Genomic DNA, 23,679 nt, shown 5'->3' with positions numbered 1-23,679 from the left:
TAGTGGCCACAGGATTCAAGGTGGTCAATGGCGCCTCAGCCATTACATCCTATTCTAAATAGGAAGAAAGAGGGCTGGAAGGAAAAAGCAAAGGAGGCAATGAAGTTCTATAGGTAAAGCACATGGACACACTCAAAAAATACAGAAGCCTCAAGTTACAGACGAATAATTTTACTATTGACACCCATTGACATTGTGTTAGGATTTATTTTCCTTAGTCATTCCTCAGGTTCTTCTTTGGTCCTCATGCTAGTTCAGTCTGTGACACAAGTAATGTGCCAAGGGAAGAAAAGTCTCTGGATGTGCAGGTTGTCAGGGAAATTCTCCATGAACCCCTAGGGCTGGGGACCCGTTTTAGTGAATGAAATGGCATGAGAAAACTACTGAAGAATTCCTCCACTGAGGTTTGAGTGTTGGCTTGGGGCTAGGTTGATTCAGGCTGTAAGAGTAAGAACCCACATGTCAGTGTAATATTGATAGTAACTTACAGAGGAGCAGCTCACAGAACTACAAAGTGAAATCCAAAAGGGGATTCTGCCATGCTGATGCCATCACATGCTACATTACCAAATGACATACTGGTTAAACTTTACTAACAAGGGCTACTTCCCCATACATTTGTTTGCTTTCATTCCTTCCTTTTCTTTTCCTAGAAGGCCTAAATGATCCAGCCAGTTTTTTTCTTTACATTACTTCCACTACCTATGGTTAATCTCTCCCAATAGATGTTCTCCCTTGCCTACTAATACCAGAGCAGTGATTACACCAAGTAGTTCCTGAGAACTGGGTGGGGGGGGGGGGCGGGGGGACGGGGAGGCGCTATCAACTCCATCATTCTTTGACATGGTCAGTGTTTTCTAAATTTTGTGTAAAGTGACTTACAAATCTACAGGTTCCAGCCCTTTTCCACTCCCAAATCACTCTTTCTACATATATGGAGGCATGATTGATGCAAAATAGGATACAGTCTTCTAAATTCTTTCCTTCCTAGATACCCCAAGAATACTGGAACTGGATCTGTTTATTTAAGGATTTTATAGTTAGTCACCATAGAGAAATAAATAATAAGTAATAAAAATTTAAAAGATGGGTGGAGTTCAAAATCTTGGTTTTTTAATCTTTTTTTTTTTTAATGTATTGCCAAACTACCACATTCAACATACATATACTGGGCATGATTACATGTCAGGATCTGTACTAGGACCTTGACACATGAGACGGCACAAAGTTTGCTGTTTATAAGAGTGTAGACAAGAGTAAGAGAGTGCTAATGTCAACTCTAACAGCAGTCATCTGGCAACCTGGATTACCTTTCTGTTTTAGTTTATGGAGGCAGATGGAGGCAGAAATAGTAACTACTTCATTGAGTTGTGGAAATGAATGAGAAAATGTGAAATGCCTGTCCTATAGTAAGTACTCAGTTCATATTGGGTGTTATTAATGCCCTCAACAAGTCTTACAGTTGAGGGTAAATGTATAGATAAGTAATTAAGAGCAATCCAGGTGGCCTCGTAAAAGACTGCACAAGGATTAGTGGGGCAAAACAAAGAGGAAATGGACAATTCTAGCAAAATTGTCAAGAAAGAGTTCTTAGAGGAAGCAGTGACTGAGCTTCATCTTGAGAGTTGAGTAGGAGTTTCCCAAACAGGAGGGGAAGGGCGCTTCCAGGCAGAGAGAGCAGCTGAAGCAAAAGCACTGATGCATAAAAAAGCCTGTGTATAGGAGGAAAACCTCAAGCAGTTCAGTATGATTAGAACGTGGGCTAGAATGAGAGATTTGGTCCAAGGATGGAGATCATGGAGGGCCTATGCCTTTCTAGGGAGATCAGTGTTAATTTATAGAAAAGAGGGATATCTCTAAATGTCTTAAACAAGGAAGTAACCCATTAAGATTTGTGTTATTAAAATATCACTCTGGCAGCAGTGTGACTGGATTAGAGGGGGACAAGACTGGAAGTCAGTCAAACCAGTTAGGCCAGAAAGTAGTGGGAAGCATCTTCAGAGTGCTTAAAGAAAAAACTCTCAACCAAGAATCCTATATTGCACAAAGCTATCTTTCAAAAATGAAGGCAAAATAAAGACATTCCCAGATAAACAAAAACAGAGAATTTGTCGTTAGCATCTTCCTTACAAGAAGTACTAAAGAAAATTCTTCAGGCTTCAGCAAGTAACCCCAGACAGTTGTTTGAAATTTTGAATCCACATAAAAAAAGAGTACCAGTAAGTGTAATTATGTAATTATAAAAGATAGTATAAATGTGTATTTGTTCTCTTAACTGATTTTTAAATTAATTAAAATTAACTGTATAAAGTTGTGTGTGTGTATATATATATATATATATATATATATATATATATATAATTGTATGGCTGGGCTTATAACATATAGAAATAAAATATACATTTATATATAAACTTTGAAGCAGATTATGTTAAGTTAAAAAATATATATGGTATGCTCTATAGCAACCACTAAGGAAATAACTTTATTAAATGAAGTAAAAACCTCATAAAAGAAATTTAAATGGTACACTGGAAATTCTTCAGTAAAGCAAAAGAAAGCATTAAGGAGGAAAAAAGGAACTAAAAAAGATATGAGACCTGTAGAAAATAAAAGCAAAATGGCAGATATAAATCTAATTATATCAATAATATTAAATGTGAATAGATTAAACAATCTAATCAAATTGTAAAGGTTGTCAGACTGGATAAAAAAACAAGATGTCACTGTGTACTCAAAGATACAAATAGACTGAAAGTAAAAGGATGGAAAAAATATACATCATGCAAACAATGACCATAAGATAGCCAGGGTGACTATGCTAATACCAGGCAACAAAACATATTAAAATAATACTTTTAAAATTAAAAGTATTACTAGGAATAGAGAGAGATAATTTATAGTGATAGAAGGGTTACTCTACCAGGAATATAAGACAACCTAACAGCAGGGCCCCAAAATGGATGAAGCAAAAATACTGACAAAAATGCAGGGAGAAAACCACAACCGAAATAATCATAGTTGGAGACTTCAATACTTCACTTTCAGTAATGGACAGAACGACTGGACAACAAGAGCAATTAGGAAAGGAAGACATGAACAGCATTATAAGCCAACTAGACCTAACAGATATCTATGGAACACTTCACTCAACAAAAGAAGACTACACATACTGCTCAGGTGCATGTAGAACATTGTCCAGTACAGATGACATGTTAGACCAAAACACAAGCCTCAGTAAATTTAAAACCATTAAAATCATACAAAATACCTTCTCTGATCACATTGGAATAAAGCTAGAAATCAATACCAGAAGGAAAACTGGAAAATTTACAAATAAGTGGAAATTATACTTCATGCTCTTCAACAACAAATGGGACAAGAAGAAATCACAAGAGAAATTAGAAAATACGTAAAGGTGAATGAAAATTAAAATACAACATATGAGAACTTATTGATGAAGTTAAAGCAGTGCTCAAAGGGAAATTTCTAGCTGTAAATACCCATGTTTAAAAAGAAGAAAAAACTCAAATCAATGACCTAACTTCCCACTTAAGACACTGGAAAAAACAGCAAATTAATCCTAAAATAAGGAGGAAAAAAGGAAATAATAAAGATTACAGTGAAAATGAATGAAGTAGAGAATATATAAACAATTTGAGAAAATCAGCAAAACTAAATTTGGTTCTTTGAAAAGGTCAAGAAAATTGACAAACTGCTCACTAAATTGACCTAGTAAAAAAAAGACCAAAATTACTAAAATCAGAAATGAAAGAGGGAACATTACTACAAACCTTACAGAAATAAATGGGTTATAAAGGAATGAACAATTATGTGCCAATCAATTAGAAAATTTGGATGAAACAGACAAATTCCTAGAAATATACAAAGTGATGAAACTGAGTCAGGAAGAAATAGACAGCTTGAATACACCTATAACCAGTGAAGAGATTTAATTCATAATTTAAAAAATTATCCACAAAGAAAAACCTAGGCCTACATGTTTCACTGGTGAATTCTACCAAAACATTTAAAGAACTATTGCCAATTTTTCACAAACTCCTCCAAAAAATAGAAGAGGAAGGAATACTTCCCAACTTATTGTATGAGGCCAGCATTGCCCTTCTATGGAAACCAAACAAAGGCATCACAAGAAAATAAAACTTCAGACCAATATATTGTGAATGTGGATGCAAAAACCCTCCAAAAGTACTAGCAAACCAAATCCAGAAACATATAAAAAGAATTACCAAGGGGAAACTTTTTTTCCCAGGAATGCAAGGTTGGTTTAACATCTGAAAATCAATTAATATAATACACCATACCAATAGAATAAAAAAATTAAAAACCATATGATCATCTCAATAGATGTAGAAAAAGCATTTGACAAAATCAAACACCACTGCATGATAAAAACATTCAACAAACTAGGAATATAAGGAAATTTTTCAGTCTAATACAAGGCATCTATGAAAACCCACAGCTGATATCATACTCAGTGGTGAATGATTGGATGCTTTCCCCCTAATATCAGGAACAAGACAAAAATTTCCATTCTCACCACTTCTATTCAACATTTTACTGGAGGTTCTAGTGGGGCAATTAAGCAAGAATGAATGCTATAAAAAATTAATGATAGAAAAGATTGGAAAGAAAGTAAAATTATCTTTATCTGTATGTCGTATAATCTTTTACATAGAAAAGCCTAAAGAATCCTCAAAAGAAAAAAAAACTGTTATAACTAATAAATGAGTTCATCAAGTTTGCAGAGTATGTGTTCAAAATGAAAAAATCTATTGTATTTCTGTACACTTCAATGAACAATGCAAAAATAAAATTAAGAAAACAATTCCACTTACAATAGCATCAAGAAGAAAAACATACTAAGAAATAAATTTTAACAGAACAAGTAGAAAACTTGTAATATGAAAACTACAAAACATTGTTGGAAGAAATTAAACGAGATCTAAGTGGAAAGATATCTTATGTTCATGGGTCAGGCTTCATGTTTTTAAGATGGCAGTTTCTCCCAAAATTGATCTGCAGACTCAATACAATCGCTATCAGAATATCACTGGTTTCTTCAGGGAAACTGACAAAGTGATCTTAAAATCTATATGGAAACTCATAAGACCCAGAATAGCCAAAATATTTTGAAAAAGAAGAACAAAGTTGGAGAGCTCAGACTTCTCAATCTCAAAATTTACTAGAAAGCAAAAGTAATCATGACAATGTGAAACTAACATGAGAATAGACATATAGGTAAATGGAATAAAATTGACAGTCCAGAAATAAACCCATATATTTATGCTCAGTTGATTTTTTACAAGGAAGCTAAGGCCATTCAATAGGGAAAGAATAAAATTAAGAAGTAAAGCAAAATTAAAGAGTAAACAGGAATTCCAGTTTGTACATATGTAGTTTGAAATGCTAGTGAGACCGATGAATGGATATGTCTGGAAGGCAGTTGGAAATACAGGTCTTGAATTCAGAGAATTCAGGCTGGAGATATAAATTTGCATTTCATCATACAGTAAGATAGTAATTGAGACCATCAATACATTTCAACATTGTTATTAATTCTTTGTTTCAGAATTTTCTCACAGTCACTTTTCTCATGGGGACCTGGTTCCTGACCCTTATCTAGGATGGTACATGGCAGCTTCTTACTCTTCTCCCTTCTCTTCATTCCTGACCACTCTCCCGGCTGCCCTCTCTAGTGAGATCACAAAGGTCCCTTCCTCCGTGAAAGCCATGTGATTCCTGGCTAGGAGTGGATTATTAACTTCAAAGGGGATTCCACTAGAAATTCCACTAGATTTCACTAGAAAGGTCTCCTTGAAGAAACTTCCTGAAACATATACCATAAATACTTATCAATAAATTCCTCTTTTTGCCATCCTTTCTCACATTTTCTTTAAGCATCTTTTAGCAGACTGAACTCCCTATTCAGTACTTCAAAGAAGGCAGAATGGAGTTAAGTTTTGCCACTGACATAAGTTAGAAATCATTACAATGAAAACACCACAAATTCCTAACAAATCTAAGGTCTGAGCATACAGTTAAACAATATGCAAGTACTTTACCAATATAGTCCCCAAATTCTTAGATTACAAAGGTAGAGAGTAAGATAATATATATGAAAAACCACATCAGATATCTATGGCAATATCACTAGTAAAGTGTCACTGTCAGTAATGATTTAGTTAATATCTATACCCATTGATCAATATTAAATGATTAAACAAATACCCTTAAAGGACATAAACATAGTTACCGGTGAATCATTTTTAGTTGATATTTAGATTTCACAAAAAAGACCTCAGTAATGAGAAAACGTATGCAACGATTTTAGCAGGTTTCTAGTATATTTACAATAAATATTTTCTTAGTATTGAAATATTGATGGTTTATTATGTGTTAGGAATCACACTGCGTATTTTCTCATATTCTCTCATTTTCCCATCTGCCTTCTCAACAGTCTTGAGAAGTAGGTATTGCTATCTCGATTTCATAGTTGAAAATATTGCATCTAAGAGATTAAGTGATTAGATCAAGGTCACACAGCTAAAAATAGTCCATGTGAGGATATATTTTATGCCCGCTGAATCCAAATACAGAGATCCGTCCCATCTACCATACGTAGTCACCTTTTATTCTCTTCACCATTGATTTATTTATTTACTGTCAATTAAAATACCCATGCCCATAATTCTCATCCTATCATATAATTTTATTTTCTTTTACCCTCAGCCAAATCCTCAACATACTAGTAGACCTCCTAACCCCTTTCTGCTGAGGTCTCTGGACTACCTCCAACATTCTCTAGCCCTCCTTTCTCCTCTTCTCAACCTTGTCTACTATTGCATGTTATCTTAATGAAGTGTGTTTAAAAAATTAGGTAAAGACTAAACTCTTTGGTGACTTAGGATCCCAGACCAAATCGCAACATCCACTAAATGTCATACTAGCCAGTCAGTTATTGGTTCTTGGGGCCAAAATAAACTACAAAGTCTTATAGCTTGGGCCAGACCTTGACGTTAACATGTACCAGGCACGTGTGTGTGTGTGTGTGTGTGTGTTTGTGTGTGTGTGATTTCTCTCATCCTCATGACTACTGTATTGCAGATAAGGAAACCAGGGTTCAGAGCTCAGAACACTTTCCCCTGATCAGAGCCAGCAGGTAACAGAGTCAGAACTCAAACCCAGAACCATCTGACTATACACTCTTTGCTCTATAACAGAAATCCTCAAATATCTGTCCAAAAACCAAGGGCTAGATCATCACAAAGTTTTCAGCAGTCCACAGAAAAATAAAAATAGCACAATATAATAAACACAGGGGGGTGTGATCTGGGTCAGTATTATTGGCAAGAACCATCTTTTATTCTGAGATTATGTCCTTTCTGCCTTTTTTAGTATTAAAGTTTCTTTTCTTTCTGAAATGATAATGGAAATAGGTGGTAATTTTTATTTTGAGGGTTGATGGTAATGTTCTTACTTGGTAAAATGAAAAGTAGGTAACTCTATGTTAATTATGTAGGCCCATCTACACAGTGACTACGTAAAAGGTCCAAATGAAATATACATGTTATCAGCTAATCTTAAAATGGTGACTTATGTGTCAGACTGATACTTTGAGATAGATTTTATTGAGAGTAATACTCTTTGGAAAGCAGTTATAGGATAAGAGGCAAGAGGGCAGAGAGGGGGTTGGCAGAAAGGGAGAGGGACTATTAAATACATAAGTGGTAGAAGGGATGGAGGAAAAAAAATGATTTCATAGTTTTGCCAAAATTTTTGCCTACGTTTTTATAAATGCAATTGAAAATTAAAATTCTCAGCCAGACATTGCAGCTCTAAAATTTCTTTTGAAATTTTATTTACATATAATATTATTACCTCCATTATCCTCTGAACATATATATATATATAATATAAGATTTTAGATGTCACCATCACCCACCTTAGCAAACTAAACAGACAGATAAAAAGAGAAAGATTTCTTTTTCAGATTTTTCTATTGGATTAATAGTCATCATTTTCTCTTTAAAACTTATTCCTATATTATTTAAACAGTATTTCTAGTCTCAGAAAAGATCTTTACTCTCTCCTTTCATACTTTCCAGATTTCCCAATCCAATTTAAATATACAAGCAGATCCCAACTTGTAATAGGTTTCCCTATAGATATTCTTTAGTCAGTCACTTGTTTGGAACTGAGAACACCTTTTGCCATAAAACAATATAAATGGTGATTAAGTTCTCAAAATCACTCATAAATGTTTAATGAACACAAAGGTAAGGCATAGCTCTAATTATAATAGCTCAGCTTCTAATCCTCTATTCAGAGCAGACAAAAGAGGATAAAGACATGAAAGGCTTTTCACCGTTTTCCCTGAGCTTAGGGGTCAACATTAAGCAAAGAATTCAAAATGTCATGTTCTCTGGCATCCCCCCACCACATTTCCCTCTATATCCACAGACACCAAATGTCTCTTGGTCACTTCTTTGTTCTTCCTTTTGCATCCCTCTCCCCAAATATTTTAAGCTTTGGAATTATCTTCCTCACTCCCTTCACTCAAAGCATCCATTTTCCCAGTACAACTGCCTCAGGGAATTGAGAGAAGAAAACCTAGTGAACAGAGATTAATATGTAAACAACCTGTACTTTCAGTGTCTGACTCTAGATTTCAGAACAAAAGAAGTCTAAGCCACGGGAGAGGCAATATGCCTGGCTGTTCTTTCTCTCCAGTCTTTCCCTCATTACAGTCCTGATACCTTGCAACCACTGCTTCTAATACCATACAGGTGTCCTGTCCCCACTCTTTATTGGCACTTCTGATGACAACAAAATATGGTAAATGGCTTCCATGTTTATTTGTGCTTACAGTAACTCATATAACTTGGTTTTCCCCTTGGCCTACTTGGAAGATTCTAATAGCTCTCCTGGAAAGGGAGTTTGATACTCAATAGTATCAACTCCTATTGATACTTCTAGGATTTAGCTTCCACTCCTATCCGCAACACCCCATAAAGCACCTCAGTCCACTAGTCAGTTTCAGCCTGAATACTTCTTTCCCAACGTTTGATCTGCTCAGTATCATGAGAGATCTGTCCCCTGGCCTGTGCAGTCATAGTTACAAGAAAGGCACATTTCAGGAGAAGGTGGATTTGATCTGCTGCTGCAGGAAACTCTCAGTGGCCCAGACACAGGAGAAATTGACCTTTGGGTGGGAAAGCAGTGGCGTGTCCACCTTGGGAATGTCTGCGTTGGGAGCTCTACGCTAATGAAGAAGGGACTTTCTCACACTTTAAATGAAAACTTCTTGAAGGGAAAAGAGTCTGCCCTGCCTACATGCTGAACTCATACAAGTCATACTGATTCATACAAGTCACAGTCTTTTCTACAAGGGGTAATTTAGATCACAAAGAGAAGTATTAACCAATCTTCAGAGTTATCATTGCATGGTAGTTGTGGATTCAGAAAAAAAAACCTAATCTACTCTTTGGTCAGTTGTATAATCTTTCTAGGAAACAAAAAAATTTAATTCAATTAAAACAATTTAAAAGGCAGTCTCCATTATTCCAGATTTTCTCATTTCTTGTCTTTATCTATTGAGCATTCACACATGTATTTATTCATTCACTGTGAATTATTTGTTCAATCCCTCCTCTATGGGTACACAGTAAGAAGCTCATTAATGAAAGCCTCTGTGAAGGGTTTTTAACTGTTTGGTAAGCCAAGAAATTCATACATAGAGAACAAAAGAGAGACAGAAATTGCAACAGTAAATAAAGCACTAAAAATATATGCAGAGTTCCCATTGAAAGGTAGTATTTTTTTAATTATAGAAATATGATCCTATAATTCTAAACAATATAACTATTTCTAAACAATATATCTGGCAAATTTTTTAACAATAGAATGTTTACAGCAAATGACTCCCAAACTAGTGTTCCCAGAATCTCTGGAAACTGGGAGAGAAATGGCAGAATGTGTGTGTGTGTGTGTGTGTGTGTGTGTGTGTGTGTGTGTGTGTGTGAAAGACAGAGAGACAGAGAGACAGAGAGAGATCTAAAGTAAATCATAAATCAGCCCTGGCTAAATATGCCTGATAGCGCAGTGTCTTCTACAATCGATAAATACTTCTTGTTTATATTATTTATGAAATAATATTTCTTCCAGCTATGATGAACGAAAAAGGAAAATGGAAAAAGACTATCCAAAAAATACTGAAGAAGAATTTTCAGGAGTTAATGGCCAAATAGATGCTGCTATGGAGTTAAATGGTGAGTGTTTCCACTGTAAAGTTTCTTTGTAGAAATTGTAACAAGAAATCTGGTCTCTGCTGTAACATAGAAGAAGATGGATTTCCAAATGGGAGTCCTTGGTTCTTATTTTTTTGTCCCTGAGTCCCTTATAAATTTAGCTAAAAAGATTAACCACCAGAAAGAGTATAAAAAGTCTGTCATTATGGTTCTTTCTTTACAAATGGAAAGTTTTAAAAGTATACCTTCAGTGCATTAGTCAACTACATCATAAAGGCCATCCAGTCAAAATTACCTTTTTCATCTTTAAAATGCACATACTCTCAGCCTTCCCAGGGGCTTTCCCCACACCATCACCCAACTCCTGAAATTTAACACATAGCTGGGAAAGTTGAATTGAATTGAAGTGGGTTGAATAAGTTTAATTGGATCTTTTGAATCGGTCAAAACATTCTTCTTATGTACATAGCACAGAGCTGGACACTGTTCAGAAATGCAAATACAGTTTGATATGGTCTCTGCACTTGTGGAATGGTTATTCTCTTTGGGAAATGACCCTCTATCCAACACAGATGAAATTACTAGAAAACAAGATAATCTATAATTTAGTATTGAATTGTGTGGTAGTCTTCACAATAATTGCAAGAGGTGATCTGAGGAAGAAAAGATCAAAACAGGCATCAGGTGCTGTAGATTTCATGATGGGACTTCAGCTGGGTTTTAAAGAATGGCTAGAGGTTTGATTAGGGAAAGAAAACAGTGGGGGCTGGATTTCCTGGAGGGGAACAGCCTGAGTAGAAGCAAAAACCACCTCTGGCATGAGAAGAGAGATGAGAGATGATCAACATGTTAGGGGTGTCAAGTTCTAGGGCTCAGAGAGAGCTGTGAAGAGGATTAGCTAACTGCCACCTGACACGTTCTCAGTCCCCATTTGGTGCTACCTCAAGAAAATTACAACTACAAGACAATCCCATTTATAAATTTGCAAGTCATTTTCAGTAATCATAATTTCAACTTTGTCTCTTTTAGGCTACATTTACTTCTTTTCAGGACCCAAAGCGTACAAGTATGATACAGAGAAGGAAGATGTGGTTAGTGTGCTGAAATCTAGTTCCTGGATTGGTTGCTAAATAGAAAAGTCTAGTCTTTCCTAAGGAATGAAGATGACCGAGAGCAGCTGGTAACCGGATCTTAAGGACTAAATCAGAACTCAGGTTATGTATTCTTCCCATGGCCTTCAATTCTAAGGGAAATTTAGAATTTGTTGAAAATAATTATGCTTCTAAACTGTTTCTTAGTTTTGGATTCAGAATTTTAATCCAAATGGAAAATTCCTATATGGTCAGTTTTACACAAAATCAGAATCAACACAATGCACGCTTCAGTTAGACACCGGTCATTTTTTTCTTACCTAATACACTGAGGCAAATTGATAAGTTTGGTTTTTATTTCCAGGAAGAAGCCTACTTGTGGACTCCCTGACATGTATTATGATTCTTTTAATAGGAAATAGCATTACTATACAAATTATAATAATTCTTTACAAGCAGTGGCTTTTTTGACCTTAACATTTGTTATGATGAATATAAATGTATCCGCCTTTACTTTAAACATATCACAGACAACATACTGTAAAAGTTTTGTTTCTCATTGTTTTTGTGTTTGTTTGTTTGTTTGACTCTATGTGTGTTCACTGGTCTTTGAAGTAGGTTACAGTGGGCAAACCTACTCAAATGGATTTTCATACTAGGTAAGAGGTGGGCACTTTGCAACAGGAAGGCTTTTAACAAAAGCCAATAAAAATGTTGTATAAGAATAGTTCCTCATTTCTCTTTCGTTAATGTTTACTAGCTTCTATCACACTTTGGCAACAAATTCTGTGTACCTATAGAAAACTCAAACCTTGGTATAGTATCATGAGTATGCAGACCCAGAAAAAATACTCATAATTCACTCTTTTTCCTTCTTCCCGAAAATAAAATGCCCTCAATGAAACTATCTTTAACCCATCTAAGTGGGTCTCTTCTGAACAGCTTTCCATTTATCTTTTTGTTTATCTTCTGTTTTAGTTTTTCTCACTTCAAGCTAAACCATTTTTTTCTACCTACTCATTAGTACAGATAAAATACAGCTGTCTGTCATTCTTATTTTTTTTAATCTTACATTTTAGTAGTTCTACTATAAAACATCGATAAAGGAAATTGAAGATGATTCAAAGAAATAGAAAGATATCTCATGTTCTTAGATTGGAAAAATTAATATTGTTAAAATGGCCATACTACCCAAAGCAATCTACAGATATAACACTATCCCTATCAAATTGTCCATGACATTTTTCACAGAACTAGAACAAATAATCCTAAAATTTATATGAAACAATAAGACACAGAATTGCCAAAGCAATCCTGAGGAAAAAGAACAAAGCTGGAGACATAACCCTCCCAAACTTCAGAAAATACTACAAAGCTACAGGAATCATGGTATTGGCATAAAATAGATGTATGGTTCAATGGAACAGAAAAGAGAGCCCAGAAATAAACCCACACGCCTACAGTCAATTAATCTTTGACAAAGGAGGCAAAAATATACAATGGAGAAAAGACAGTCTCTTCAGCAAATGGTGTTGGGAAAGCTGGACAGCCACATGTAAATCAATGAAGTTAGAACACTCCCTCACACCCTACACAAAAATAAACTCAAAATGGCTTCAAGATTTAAATATAAGACATGACACTGTAAAACTCGTGGAAGAGAACATAGACAAAATATTCTCTGACATAAATCATAGCAACATTTTCTTAAGTCAGTCTCCCAAAGCAATAGAAGTAAAAGCAAAAATAAACAAATCGGATTTAATCAAACTTATAACCTTTTACACACCAAAGGAAACCATAAACAAAACAAAAAGACAACATACAGACTGGGAGAAAATATTTGCAAAGGATGAGACTGACAAGGGCTTAATTTCCAAAATATACAAACAGCTCATACATCTCAATAACAAAAAACAAACAACCCAATCAAAAAAATGGGCAGAAGACATAAATAGACATTTCTCCAAAGAAGACATACAGATGGCCAAAAGGAACATGAAAAATGCTCAACTTCGTTAATTATTAGAGAAATGCAAATCAAAATCACAATGAGGTATCACTCACACCGGTCAGAATAGCCATCATTAAAATGTCTACAAATAATAAATGCTGAAGAGGGTGTGGATAAAAGGGAGCCCTCCTATATTGTTGGTGGGAATGTAAATTGGTGCATCCACTATGGAAAACAGTATGGAGGTTCCTCAAAAAACTAAACAGAGTTGCCATATGATCGCAATCCCACTCCTGGGTATATATTCGGAAAAAACTCTAATTTGAAAAGATACATGCACCCCAATGTTCACAGCAGCAGTATTCGCAATAGCCTAGACATGGAAGCAACGTAAATGTCCATCAACATAAAAATGGATAAAGAAGATGTGGTATATATATACAATGGAATACTACTCAACCATAAAAAAGAATGAAATCATATCATTTGCAGCAATATGGAATGACCTAGAGATTATCATACCAAGTGAAGCAAGTCAGAAAGAGAAAGACAAATACCATATGATGTCACATGTGGAATCTAAAATAATGATACTAATGAACTTATTTACAAAACAGAAACAGACTCACAGACATAGAAAACAAACTTATAGTTACCAAAGGGGAAAGGGAGGGGAGAGATAAGTTAGGAGTTTGGGATTAGCATATACAAACAACTATATATAAGATAGAAAACAACAAGAACCTACTATATAGCACAGGGAACTAAATTCAATATCTTGTAATAAACCATGACAGAAAAGAATATGAAAAAGAACATATATATATGTATACATATAACTGAACCACTTTGCTGTTCACCAGAAACTAACACAACATTGGGAATCAACTACATTTCAATTAAAATAAATTTTCAGTACTTCTACAATTAGATGATAAAATACATTTAACATATTTCATAGACTGGAACATCTACAGTGTTCAACAGATATTAGCTATAATTATTGCCATCATTTATTAAATTTGTTTCATACACTCACTAAAAAGACAATATTAGGAAGGGACTGGGGACTTCCCCAGTGGTGCAGTGGTTAAGTGTCCGCCTGCCAATACAGGGGACACGGGTTCGAGTCCTGGTCCGGGAAGATCCCACATGCCGCAGAGCAACTAAGCCCGTGCCCCAAAGCTACTGAGCCTGCGCTCCAGAGCCAGCAAGCCACAACTACTGCGCTCACGTGCCACAACTACTGAAGCCCACGTGCCTAGAGCCTGTGCTCCACAACAAGAGAAGCCACCACCATAAGAAGCCACACACCACAACAAAGAGCAGCCCCAGCTCACAGCAACTAGAGAAAACCCACGTACTGCAATGAAGACCCAACGCAGCCAAAAATAATAATAATAATAAAATAAATAAAGTATAAGAAGTAGAAAATTATTTTTTAAAAACTAAAATGTTGGAAAAAAAAGGATGGAGCAGTTACTCAAGTTTACTCTAAACTTTCCATTTTGTTTCTGTTACTGAAAGTGGCTATTTACAGCCAACCAGATGTTGAATCTTTGACTGTTGAAGACAAAATCTGGCATTCCTGCTTTCCAATGTCAACTGATTCTACAGAGTAAGAAAAGTCACTTTTGCAAAAACAGTCAGCTGAGGAAAACTTCTTAGTATCAATAAGCAAGGAGGGAAAACAGTCTGACATCTCCTCAAAACACTAAACATAGAGTTACCACATAACCCAGCAATTGCACTCCTAGGTGTATACCTGTGATAAATCAAAACATATGTCCACACAAAGGTTCACAGCAGCATTATTCATAATAGCCAACAAATAGAAACATGGCCATTAAATGAGGAATGGATTTTTTTAAACCTGGTAAATTCACATATTGGAACATTACTTGGCAATTTAGAAAAGGACTAATACATGCTACAACATGAATGAAATGTGAAAACATTACACTAAGTGAAAGAAGTCAAACGCAAAAGGCCACATATTGTATGATTGTATTTATATGAGATGTTCAGAATAGGAAAAGCCATAGACGCAGAAAGCTGATTACTGCTTGTCAGCAGCTGGAGGGAGGGGGCAGCTGTGACTACTAATAGGCATGACACGCTAAAGGTGATGGTGGCTAAAGGTGATGGATGACATGCTAAAGGTGATCTGTGAATAACTGAAAGCCATTAAATTGTACACCTTAAATGGAGGAATTGTATGGTATGTGAATTATATTTCAATAAACCTATTATTTGTTTTAAATAATAAGCAAGGAGATCAAGGTGGTGCAATTATCTGTGCAGGCCGTGCAATCTGGTCAGCTGTGACAGGGACCCCATAGCAATGAAACATCAGCCTGAAGGCATCTGGTGCCGAGCACAACCAGCCAGATGTCCTCCTTATGTCCAGGGCTAGCCAAGGGGCATGTCCACTGTAAACATTTCACTAAATAAATGAATGTTACTGGATGCAAAAAGCATGTGCTCTGAGGCCTGACTGAATTCAAACCCCAGATCTGCTATTTTTAGCCTTGTGAGGTTGGTCAAGTTCCCTAATTTCTGTCTTAGTTTCCTCCTTTGTAAAATTACAGTAAGAATAGTTCTTACCTCCTAGGGATATTTAGAGGCTTAAATATATGAGTCAAAATATGTAGAACTCTAGATAGTCCCTGGTACCTTATAAGGGCTCTATAATTGTTGTTTTTGAAACAATTAGAATTAATTTTGTTTTGAGATGCTTTGGAGAATTTGTGTATATCCCTTGAGATAGCTGAGCTATAGTACCACAAGGATTGATAACCAGTGACCTGAAATTTTTCTTTTCCAAATTCCAAATTATATCAACAATCAAATAATATACTGACTGTGGTTAACCTCCATTCCCTGAAAGTAATTCTTACAAATCCTTATTCCTTTGTTGAGTAAGAGAACTGGCTTCCAGATATAGTTGTATGTATTTTGGAAAGATATAGTCTCTCTAAAGCACAAGAAATAGTGATTTTGTTTGTGTCAGAACTCAGTCAGAGCATTTATATGCTCATCTGAAAGAGGAATTTTGTGCAGAAATAATTTATAACATATGCTCCTCACTTGTTTTCAGAATAACAGTGCAAAAATATTCAGTTAAATAACAGTTTTGAACGAAGTGTGGTTTGACTGCTTCTTTTGAAATCAAGAGGAAGCAGAACAGAGTTTGCTTTCTGATGACCTCTGTGTATTGTCCTATTAACCTCAGTGATAACTATTTGGAAAGTACCAGAAAGGCTACTGAAGGACAAATGGATTCACCTAGGTGAGGAGCTTCCCTAACAGCTCAGCCTTAAATTTTCTGTGGCTGGACCAAGCTCTCTTCTAGTTAGCCTGGTGTGAAATGGCAGACCCACCTTTCTAGGTCCTCTGTTCTTTTCCAAATGTTTCTTTGGAAACACCTTGGACTTCCATTTCACATGGTAGATCACAAATGAACTACCGTTTTTTATTTGGAATTCTGTGTGATATGTTTAAAACATATCACAGGGTCTTCAAGTGCTTTCATTTATATGTACAATGATATTGAAGGTTTTTTGTGAATATTTATAGCCAAATTACCCAGCAAAGTACCATTTGAGAGGAAATGCATAATGTTTGTCAACAGGTTGGAGTTTTAGACTCCCATAATAGATCATAGAAAAGTCTAGGTCAAAAGATTCACTGCATCTCTCTCCTACAGGCCTGAGTAGGCCTAAACAGCATCTTCTGATTATCTTCCATCTGCTGACCCTGTCTTTGGTCTCATTCCCATCCCCAAGTGGCTTGTCAACATGGCAAGACTAAAAGGCATCTATTATACTCAAAATGCCATAATCTCTGCCTTGGTTCCACCACTTAGACTCTTGGAATTGAAATACAGCAGAATTGGGAAGCCTGCTGGTAAATAAGTTAGAGTAGGAAATTAGTGAGTGACTTTGGAGTCCAAAAGAGGATGCTTCTAATGCACATATCCTCATGTTAATCTCTTCTCCACTATTCTTAATCCAACACACTTTCCTTTCATTCAATATATCATTTTAAATGGTTGGGGATAATATTAAACCTTTGTTGCACAATGCAGCATGTTGTTCCTACAAGAGTAGAGGGAGAGATCAGAAAAGATAAGGATAGAAGGATGAAAAAAAACTGTTGCAAAAGACCAGTTGAGAAATGTAACATTCAAATCCATTTTAGCTCATCTGCAGTGGGCAGAAAAAAAGCAAGTCTGTGTAAATAGTTAGTAACTTGTTTATTCTTGGAAAAGCCCAGGCCTGTAATGCAATGTAAATAATGTGAGCTTTTGAGGTTGGTTGTTCACAGCTGCCTCGGTAGAGGATGGGATGTCAAAAGTCCTATTAGAGCACATTCCACATGAATCGCAGGCTGCCCAACAACTGTAGTGTGTCACTTTACTAAACTTTAGGCATATTTGCATGTATGAACTGACAATTTCTGGAAGTTAATAAATTTTTGACCATTTATTTTGAAAGACTTCACCCCTTCCCTAAAACAGTTTTATCTCCACAAATAATTCAGCCTTTTTTGAAGGCCCTAGCTATCCCACCATCACCCTCAGTACTCATTCTTAATGCATGAAAAAATATTTATTAAGTGTTTACTTTATGTGGACACCAGTCTAGGCTCAGCTGCTTTCAAGTGTAAACTGCCCTCAAGGAGCTTACATTCTAATGGGAGAGACATTCAATATTCAAATGAATGAATAAATCTAGATGCAATGAAAGACATTAAAAATGATGTGAAAAATAAATAAAGCAGGGAAGGGGATAAAGGGTGTTGGAGTGCCATTTTATAAAAGCATGTGTAGGGAAAGGATATGCTGAGTCAGGGAAATTTATGCAAAGATGTGAGTGAGGGAAGGAAGGAGACATGGTGTCTCTGGGTTTCAGGTAGAGGAAGCAGTAAGTGCAAGGCCTTGAGCTAGGAAGGGGTCGGGCACATTTGAGGCACAGCGCAAAGGCCAGTATGGCTGGAGGCAGCAAGGGAGAAGAAAAGTAGAAGGAGGTGAGGTCCGAGAGAAAGCCAGCCAAACTACCCAGAGCCTGCAGGCCACCAGTGGAGATCGACCTCATGTTGATGACATGAGAAGGGTTTGAGCAGGTACATAACATGATCTCAGCTAGGTTTCAAAGGGTCAGTCTGGCAGCCGGGTGGCAAAGAGATTGTAAAAGCTTATGAGCGGGTGCAGGGACACCAGACTGTGGCATTTGCCAAGGGAGAGATGATGACAGTGCTGACCAAGGAAGGAGCAATGAAGATGCTAAGAATGGTCAGATCGAGGAAATTCTTCCAGGCAAAGCCAACAGGATTTGTTCCTGAAGTGCCTGTGGGATTTTAGGGAAAAAAGGTGGTGGGGGGAGTCAAGAAAAACTCCAAAGTTTTCGGCCTAAGCAAGTGGGAGAAAGGTGGTGAAATGAGGAAGATTAGAGGGAGAATGGGTTTATGAGGGCTGGAAATCAAGAGGGAAATTTTGACTTTGCTGGGTTTGAGTTGCCTATTACACATCCAAGAGAAGATGTCCAATTAGGTAGTAGATATAAAAGCCGGAGTTCAAGGAAGAATTTGGAGCTAGAAATTTGGGAGTCATAGATAGCCCTTATATTGTTATCTACAATGTTTTGAGCCCCCTTCCCCCAGGAAACTCGGGGAAAAAGGATTATAAAAGAATATGGAAGCTGATAAAATCAAGTTTTTTAATCACCATCCAGTGCTCAGTCTACTAATCCATTCTTCTTCTCCTCTTCAAGAACGTGGTTTAATTTTCAACAAGAATTTTCGAGGTTTTGAGGGGTTTTCTCCCTTGATATTTACATTTCTTGGTACAAAAATCAAAGAATAAATCACAAAAGAAAATACAAAATCTTAAGGATTGCTCTTCTGGAAGAAAGTTGTTGGTAGCCTAGGACTTTCTTTAAAAGGTTAAAAAAGAAGTTTCAAGATTTTTTTTAAAAACTCCATTTTATTCTTATCGTGAAAACACTTCTATTTTTAATCTTACCAAGCCTTACAGAGAAAGTGACTAGCAAGTTCTCTACAACATTCTTCTGTCTTTGCCTGAAAGCCAGAGTCAATTTGTCTTTACCTCAGTCAAGGCCTTCCCCAGTACCCAAGTCAATCTTCAAAACAACCATTATGCCTGGAACCTCAGTCCAGCCATCAGTGGCGCTCATATCAGAAGGGCCAGTCTTGCTCTCCAGTGGGCCAGTATACCAAGGGTTAGGATGAATCCCAGAGATGTACACGTTCTTCTGCCTAACCCAGTGTGTGCAAACAGGCCCTTGCCTCAGTGTTTGTTCCCAGTACACAGATTCATAACCCTACTTTGGCTGAACCCCCAGATCCCTTGGCTGGTGTCCTAGAATTATATTTATTACCATAGTTTTTCAAGCATCATTACATACCTAATCTGCTTTGAGACTTACAGTAACCCTGAGAGGTATTATTACTTCCACGGTCACAAGGGTAAGACTAGAAATGTACATGAATGTGTACAGAGAGTAAGATCAATGCTAACTAATTGCCAAGCAAGTAGCACGAACCACACATGCTACAGAAACCCAAATAAGGAAAAGGTGGCAAGAAAGAAGGAAAGAGGAGGGGCTTCCCAGGTGGCACAGCGGTTGAGAGTCCACCTGCCGATGCAGGGGACACGGGGTTCGTGCCCCAGTCCGGGAGGATCCCACATGCCGTGGAGCGGCTGGGCCCGTGGGCCACGGCCGCTGAGCCTGCGCGTCCGGAGCCTGTGCTCCGCAACGGGAGGGGCCACAGTGGTGAGAGACCCGTGTACCGGAAAAAAAAAAAAAAAAAAAGGAGGAAAGGAGTCTCAGATTTTCCTTCCTACAAGTGAACCTGAAGTTCAATTCTGTTATTTTCATAATATTAATACTCGAAAGTGGTTAGGTTTAACTGCCAGGACTTTCACGTCCCATAAACACAACTACATAATCAATCTCCTTCTCTGTATCTCTCTCTCCTTCCCTCTCTCCCCCTACTCTCGCTCTTTGCTAATTACAGGCTAGTCACAAAAATATGTGAATAAGTTTCAGCCAGATCAAATTTAGTTTGAAAGCCTGAAACCTAAATAGGTTACATGCATATGAACGGAAATTTCACTGTATTTGAAGCAGGCTTCAAACTACTACAGAAAGTAAAGGCTGTTCCGGAAAGTATATCACATGAAAAACTCTAGCAATTTGATTCTGGGGTCTTTCAATATTTCTCTATGTGGTCTTGGTGGTGCTGTGTGCAGGGATCATGCACAGTACCCTGCTTTTGCTCCCGACACCTCAGAAGTGGCAGTTGGGTTTTGGCCTTTTTGTATCTTATTGTTCATAATTTGCCCCAACTGCACATGCAAGCAATTATTTTTAGTCCCTTATAGGTTTCTTTGTATTCTGTTGCTGGAGGAGACATTTTCCCAGGTGCAAGCACTCCAGTAAAGGTCCCAGTTCCCAGGTCCCAGCCTATCTCACAGACATAGGTTTTCAGCATGTGAACTTTCTTTTGGACATCTTTTCTCTCCTCAGATGCCTCACTTATTTGCTCTGTGAGTTCATATTTTCATGGATTATCAGTGTCCCTAGCTGGGGGAGGGATGAGGGCCTTCATCTTAGTTTGTGCCTTCTTGCCTAGTTTAGGGGCCAGGAAGAAATTGAAGCACCTCAGGACAGGAAGCTTGGTGTTGGAAGTCTGGACTCAGCCACTCTCATATCTCAACCTGATCAGTGGATCCTCCCCTCAGGGACACCTCAGAAATTCAACATCAGGTTCTGAGAATTTCTGAGGGCTGCTGCTATTTCTGTAATTTTCTAGTGTCTAGTCTGGGGAGGAGTGAGAGAAGTTATTTTTCAGGAACTGGTCAGGCTGACTATATATCCTGTTACTGACTTCCCATCTTTGCTGGCATTCAGCCTCAATTCCATATTAATTTATTCAAAAATATTTATTGAGCATCTACTTGGCTCTTGGATTATGTCAGCAAATGAAACAAAAGCCTTTGCCCTCATGGAGCTTCCCGTGTGCCTGAGAAAGACAGGCAATAAACAGTAGACATAATAAGTGATTAAATTATATAGTATGTTAGAAGATGATAAGTTCTATAGGAAAAATACTTGTAAGGCAGTGTCAGGCAATTGGGAATCAGGGGTTAAGGTGTAGTTCTTAACTTGAAGTGTTCTAAGTCAGGGAAGGACTCACTGAGAAATTACAAATTAACTAGTATGTTCATGAGAAAACAAACTCACTTCTTATTTTAAAATAAAGTGTATTCTTGTATTATACTTAACACTAATAAATCAGAGAAGACTTAGCTTTTTTCATAAAACCAAGATTATTAAACCATTCTGATTTGCCGGAGACTTACCGTTATTATGTGAACTTAAATTCTTAAGATGTTTCTGAGTTAATAGTATCTGTAAAAAAGAATTTAAAAAAATAATACATTTTCTATATTAAAACTACTTTTCTCATTTTCTGTGAATTTGGGACATATTAAGATTATGTAAGGATCCTGGTGCCAGATCCAGCATCCGAGAGCAGAGTTCCCCAACCCTTGGGCCGCAGACCAGTACCGGGCCGTGGCCTGTTAGGAACCAGGCCAGACAGCAGGAGGTGAGCAGTGGGCGAGTGAGTGGAGCTTCATCTGCCGCTCCCCATTGCTCACATCACCACCTGAACCATCACTCGCATTACCTCCTGAACCACTCCCCCACCTTTGGTGGAAAAATTGTCTTCCACGAAACTGACCCCTGGTGCCAAAAAGTTAGGGACCGCTGTCTTAGAGGAACCATGTCCTGCAGCTTTGGGTGCCACCTGTTGTGCCAGGCGGATGCCACTGCACAAGAGGAGACGCCATTTGAATTCTCTGTGAATGTTTGGAGGAGGAATGCCAGAGCTACCAGCTGAAAACTATCCAAACAAAAGATATATGTAGGCTGGGGACCCTGAATCACCTCCCGCAGGATGGACTTTCTGGTTCTCTTCTTGTTCTACCTGGCTTTGGTGCTGATTGGTGTTGTTACAATCTGCATCTGCTCAAAAACCCATTGCTTGAAAGGCCTGGTCAGAGGAGGAGCACAGATTCTTTTTCCTGTATGATTCCAGAATGCTTTTGGACAGCCATAGTAAGATTGCTTCATTATCACTTTCGTACATGGAACCACACCTTCGTTATCCTGCATCTCATCTTGCAAGGGATAGTTTATGCCAAATACACCTGGGAAATATTTTGCCTTTGTCAAGAGCTGGAGTTCTCCTTGTATTACCTTTTTCTGCCTTATCTGCTGCTGGTTGTAAACCTGTTTTTTTTGTTTGTTTTTGCCTTAAGTTGTGTAACCAACCCCGGTACCATAACAAAAGCAAGCGAATTACTGTTTCTTCAAGTTTATGAATTCGATGAAGTGATGTTCCCAAAGAACGTGAAGCGCTCCACATGTGATTTAAGGAAACCAGCATGATCCAAGCACTGCAGCATGTATAACTGGTGTGTACATCAGTTTGACCATCACTGTGTGTGGGTGAACAACTGCATTGGGGCCTGGAACACCAGGTACTTCCTCTTCTTCCTCTTGATGGTGACAGCCTAAGCTGCCACCACGGCTGTGGAGAGCACTGTTTCTGGACCAGTTGGTGGTGTCTGACTTGTACCTGGAGACTTACGTCGATGACCTTGGACACTTGCAGGTTGTTGACACTGTCTTTCTTATTCAGCACCTGTTCCTGACCTTCCCAAGGATTGTCTTCTTGTTGGGGTTTGTTGTGGTGCTGAGCTTCCTCTGGGGAGCTACCCGTGTTCTGTCTGTACTTAGCCGCCACAAGTGGTAGAGAGGTGACCGAGCCTGGTGCCAACATTGCTCCTAGATGGCCTGGCCCCCATCAGCAGAGCCCGAGGTTTACCACAACATTCACTTCCATGGGCTTTGGAGTAACCTTCAAGAGATCTCTCTACCTGCTGCTGCACATTATGAAAGAAAGAAGAAATAAGGATGGGAAGAATGTGAACTTATGGCTTCAGTCTCACACCTCAGCCCAGTCGAGGATAAACACAGAAATACAAAGACAAACTGGTCTCGATCTTAAAGAGTTATCCTCTTTCCCAGGGGGCACAAAATTCTGAATTGATGTGAGCTCATGAAAATATAGATGAACAGAAAAACAAACAAAAAAGACTAACCAATCAGTTTCTCTGTTGTTTCTCACACAACAGAGAATTCATCTGCATCATCTAGAAACATCATCAAATGGTTATGCTATAAAACCAAATTTCCAGTCACTGATGCAACCACTTGGGAATATATTGTTGACTATGGGAAAGTCAGAAAAAAAAAATCAGTAGACA

General features: G+C 37.6%; 1 protein-coding gene and 1 pseudogene across 2 annotated transcripts in view; both read left to right on the top strand.

Moving 5' to 3' along the window:
- LOC307190815 (matrix metalloproteinase-20) overlaps nt 1-11,401 on the top strand; it is a gene marked incomplete at both ends in the record, with an annotated part of 50,459 nt that extends 39,058 nt beyond the window's left edge. The window contains 2 exons of the mRNA XM_079930237.1: nt 10,189-10,292; nt 11,301-11,401. Coding sequence (XP_079786363.1) covers nt 10,189-10,292; nt 11,301-11,401 — 205 coding nt within the window. The remainder of the gene's footprint in view (nt 1-10,188; nt 10,293-11,300) is intronic.
- Nucleotides 11,402-22,304: 10,903 nt separating this feature from the next.
- LOC307190282 (palmitoyltransferase ZDHHC4-like) lies at nt 22,305-23,324 on the top strand (annotated as a pseudogene). The gene has a single exon. The product of its transcript is annotated as a palmitoyltransferase ZDHHC4-like (transcript).
- The last annotated feature ends 355 nt before the right edge of the window (nt 23,325-23,679 follow it).

The sequence above is a fragment of the Stenella coeruleoalba genome, assembly GCF_951394435.1.
Source record: "Stenella coeruleoalba genome assembly, chromosome: 8".
Taxonomy (NCBI): Eukaryota; Metazoa; Chordata; class Mammalia; order Artiodactyla; family Delphinidae; genus Stenella; species Stenella coeruleoalba.
The sequence above is the reverse complement of the archived record's forward strand: the minus strand, read 5'-3'. Positions and strand labels throughout refer to the sequence as shown.